The sequence below is a fragment of the Carya illinoinensis genome, chromosome 1, assembly GCF_018687715.1.
Source record: "Carya illinoinensis cultivar Pawnee chromosome 1, C.illinoinensisPawnee_v1, whole genome shotgun sequence".
Lineage (NCBI taxonomy): Eukaryota > Viridiplantae > Streptophyta > Magnoliopsida > Fagales > Juglandaceae > Carya > Carya illinoinensis.
The window spans coordinates 11912178-11916543 of NC_056752.1; the positions used below are offsets into that span (position 1 = coordinate 11912178).

Consider the following 4366-nt stretch of genomic DNA (forward strand, 5'->3'; position numbering starts at 1 on the left):
GATCCGGATATAGGCACCATTTTAAACAAAACCCTAAAATTTCTATCAAATTATAAGGATAGATACCTTTTGTAGTACCGAATGGGGATGCTCTAACCCACCCTAAAGTAAATCCAAACTCGGGGGTTTTCTTTCACAAAAATTGATAAATATATATTATATATTTATTTTTATAATTATATTTTAAATAAAAGATATTTTTAAAAAATAATTTATAAGATTAATATCATTTTATACAAATATTCACAATTTAAAACATAATTATATAAAAAATTATAAAAAAAGCTGTATGTGTATTATTATTATTTTTTTCTTTTACTGTTGGAATGTAAATGAGAGAGGAAAAGAATTGAACAAGCTAAATGCAAAACAAATATGTTCAGGATGAGAATGAAAATAGACAAGAGATGAGGAATAGAGGCACGAAATGGGGATTGATTAGTAAGACAAATTATTATTTCTTAAAATTATTTGTCCAAATTAAGGAAAGTCTGAATTGTTCAAACAAGTATTTTAAACACAAATGTATTTATTAAAAATAAGAGAAATAATAGTTATAGTTGTGAGTAGGTAAGCGTCGTATAATTATTTTGAAAAAAATTAAAAAAATACGAGAGTCACATAAAAAAAAAATTAATTTTTTAATAGTGAATCTCACTCTTTTTTAAAGTCATGATACTTGTGTACTTTACGACTATATATAGTATTACTCAAAATTTCACTAAAAGAATTCTCAACAACTTTCTTCTACAAAGGATTTCTTTTTAATTATTTAAAATAAATATTTTAATTATAAAAAAGTTTTACAAAAGCAAATCTACAATTTAGTGCTACTCGATATGATATATTAGATTATAAAATTATTTTATTATAAAATAAATTTAATATATCATATGAAATTAATGTATTTTTATAAAATTTCTTTACAATAAAAGTATTTATTTTTAAATTTTTATAAATAAACTATTTATCTTTAAATTTTACTCCCCAAAATTTGTAAATAACAAAATTGTAGAAAAGCCTCCCTTCCTGCACGCTCCTGTCGTTTTTGTTTTATATATATATATATATATATATATATTAAAAATTTAAAAACAGCAAAAAGCAAAGAAACAAAACACGCATAGACTGTCTCTATCGCTCGCCGGAACTCTTTATTTTCTGTACAGAGGCTGCTTACTGCTGGGCATGCCTATCGGCCAAATCTAGAGCAACCTATTTCATCCTCTCTTATTTTTTTTTTTATCTTTTTCCTGCCATTTGAAGGGAAATATTCTGTACAGACACTGACAGTATTATTTCCTTCTCTGTATTAAACATAAACTAATTCTATTTTCCTTGATTTATCACTCATGTACGTTAAATCTGGAGACTTGGGCCAAATCTGGCGAGACTCATTCGGTCCCTGACTGTCGAGGAATTTTCAAACAAGGTATACTCACGATGGGTTTTATTTTGGAATTGTTTTTACTTTTATTTTTATTTTTTTGAAATTATTTTCTGTGTTTTCACTGATCTGTCTGTCTCTTTTATGTGTGTTATTGGTTTAGTTGTAGTTGTTGATGTTATTGCTTTTTAGTTATGTGGGGTTTTGATGTTTGATTGACAGGTCTCTGTGGTCCAGACGTCCAGTATTTGCCTACCGAACATCATTTAATAACTGTAATCACAAATCTCTCTTCGAGTATAATGTTAAGAGTACGGTGAAAGATGTTCATGAGGAAAGATCACAACTTGTGCTCGGACTGCTTAACGCATTGCGGTGAGAAATTTCCTTTTTGTTGCGAGAAATAAGTTATTTTCATTTTCCTGTTTGTGTTCCTAAAGGTACTAAAATCTGGTTTTTTGTTAACAGACTTATGTTTTTCTTAATTTCCTTTATGTGAAATATTTTCCCCTCCGAGCATGTACGTGGTCTCTGATTAGTTGTTTCAATTTGTTTATTATTTGTTTAGTTTTTTGCGTGAATGCACTATGAATGCAATCTCTTGTTTTGTTAGTTGTCTGAATATGGTATTGTTCCTTCTGTTCATGACAACCTTCTTGGGATATCTGAAATATATGTCCTGGGATGTTGAATTATTTGCAGATTGTCAGGAGCTGCAGGGTTCTTTTTTTTTTTTTTTTTTCTCTCTCATGGTTCATTGTCTCTGTTTGCTTGGCTTGTAATAAATGATGTTTACATTTTGATATCATTTTTTCTTCATATAGAAGGTAAGGAGGTAATTTAAATTTGTTAGAGAATGGGGATGAATCTAAATATATCAATATAAGGGAAATCCATAGTTCATATATTGTAGACACAAATTGCTTGTCATGGCTTAGGACACCCTATTAATCCAAGAAACTATGAATCTGAGATGGTGATTCATTTGGTTACAAAAACTACTACCAAGGTTCAATTTTGCTTTTGATCGGTACTACCGAAATTCAAATATAAAGTTTTAAAACCTTTGGTTATAGTTTTTATTTTTCAAAATTAATCCGAAGACAATCCTTTCATATTAATAAAGCATTGATGAGTTCCTAACATCTTTCATCTTTATGATCCACTCACCAGGAAAGAGGATAACAGGTTGTGGTTTTCTTAATCTAATACAAAATATTTGCTTGATGGGCTCTTGTGAGGGTGATGAATCACTAAATTTTCTTTTACGTGTGTGTGTGCTCTTAATGTTCTTCCCATCTTGTGACTTTTGAAAATGATTTTGCTTTACATTTTATTTTGATATATTCGAATTATCAAAAAAAAAAAAATTATTTTGATATATTCTCTTTTCCTGCGTTACATATTTTATTTTATTTTTCTTGGACTCAGGTTGTTTCTTTTAACTCCTTTTGGTCATGGAGGGAGAATCATCGTGGATCAACCATCGCCTTGATGACATCTCTGAAGAGATTGGAGAGTTTGACTCATTCTCAGAGTTTAATGATGAAGGCAATAACGAAGCTACTGCAGTTTCTCTGGAGTTGATCCTGCCTAATGACCTGTTGGAACGGATCCTAGCCTATCTCCCGATTGCAAGCATTTGTAGAGCAGGTTGTGTGTGTAAAAGATGGAATGAGATTGTTAGTTCAAATAGGTTTCTATGGAACTTTTCACATGTACCATCACAAAAACCATGGTATTTCATGTTTACTGGCTCTGGTGAACCCAATGGTTATGCATATGATCCGATCCTTCGGAAGTGGTATGGCATTGAACTCCCCCACATCAGGGCACCCGATTGGTTCATTGCTTCATCGTGCGGATTGGTTGGCTTCATGGACAATGACAGTAGAAGCGAGCTTTATATCTGTAACCCTATTACCAAGCGCCACAAGAAGCTCGAGGAGCCCCCAGGTTGGAAGTTTTCTGATTACAGTGCCCTTGCAATCTCAGTGAACAGGATATCACATGGTTATCTCATCACAGTAGTGAAATCTAAGCAAGTCCCCGGAAATTTTTTCCAATGGGATATCTCAATTCATATTTATGATTCAGAAACGATTTTGTGGACAACCTCTTTGACAGAGGTTTTAACAGGTTGGAGAGGTGGTGATGAAAGTGTGATCTGCAATGATGTTTTGTACTTTTTGATTTACTCAACTGGGAGTGGTGCACCGGCAAATCGTCATGGCCTAGTCGCATACAACCTCTCTAGCCGCTCTTCCCATGGTTTATTGGATAGGTGTTTTATTCCAGTACCTTGTGCTCTTACATGTGGCCGTCTAATGAACCTAAAGGGAAAACTGGCGATGGTGGGAGGAATTGGCAGACATGATCGGGCTGACATAATTAAGGGAATTGGCATCTGGGTTCTAAATGGGAGGGAGTGGCAAGAGATTGCACGTATGCCTCATAAGTTTTTCCAGGGATTTGGGGAGTTTGATGATGTTTTTGCTAGCGGTGGTACAGATGATCTCATATACATCCAGAGCTATGGAGCTCCAGTACTTCTTATATTTGATATGAACCAGAAGCAATGGAAATGGTCGCAGAAGTGCCCTGTGACAAAGAGGTTCCCACTTCAGCTCTTTTCTGGTTTTTGCTTTGAGCCCAGGCTTGGAATTGCTCCATAATTTGTTTCACTTTAGATTCATGTGGCGCTATTGATGAATGTGTCTTTGATTACAGTGGCTTTATTTTGTTTTCAATTTCCTTCACCTTCATATCGAGTCATTATGAAAATTTGTGTTTTGAAAAGTTATAAAAAATGTAAATGCAGATAAATCTGCTCATTCATGATCATGGGAATATTATTATTTTTTTCTTTTTGCCTTCATAAAACCGCACAGATGAAAGTACTTCTTTGAGACCCTTTCTTACAATGTAGATTTATGGGCTTATCTTTGTACAAGAAGCACTGCTGTCACTTTCTGCTTA

At 33.0% G+C, this 4366-nt stretch overlaps 1 protein-coding gene across 2 annotated transcripts; it reads left to right on the top strand.

Moving 5' to 3' along the window:
- Positions 1-1105: 1105 nt before the first annotated feature.
- Positions 1106-4366, top strand: LOC122310720 (F-box/kelch-repeat protein At3g61590-like). 2 transcript variants are annotated; one of them, XM_043124852.1, is made up of 3 exons: positions 1106-1432; positions 1610-1827; positions 2819-4366. In XM_043124852.1, the coding sequence occupies exon 3, from the start codon at positions 2845-2847 to the stop codon at positions 4060-4062; it is 1218 nt and encodes a 405-aa protein (XP_042980786.1). In that variant the 5' UTR covers positions 1106-1432; positions 1610-1827; positions 2819-2844; the 3' UTR covers positions 4063-4366. The 2 variants fall into 2 exon arrangements, with proteins under 2 accessions (XP_042980786.1, XP_042980777.1); XM_043124843.1 differs by having other exon boundaries at positions 1610-1762.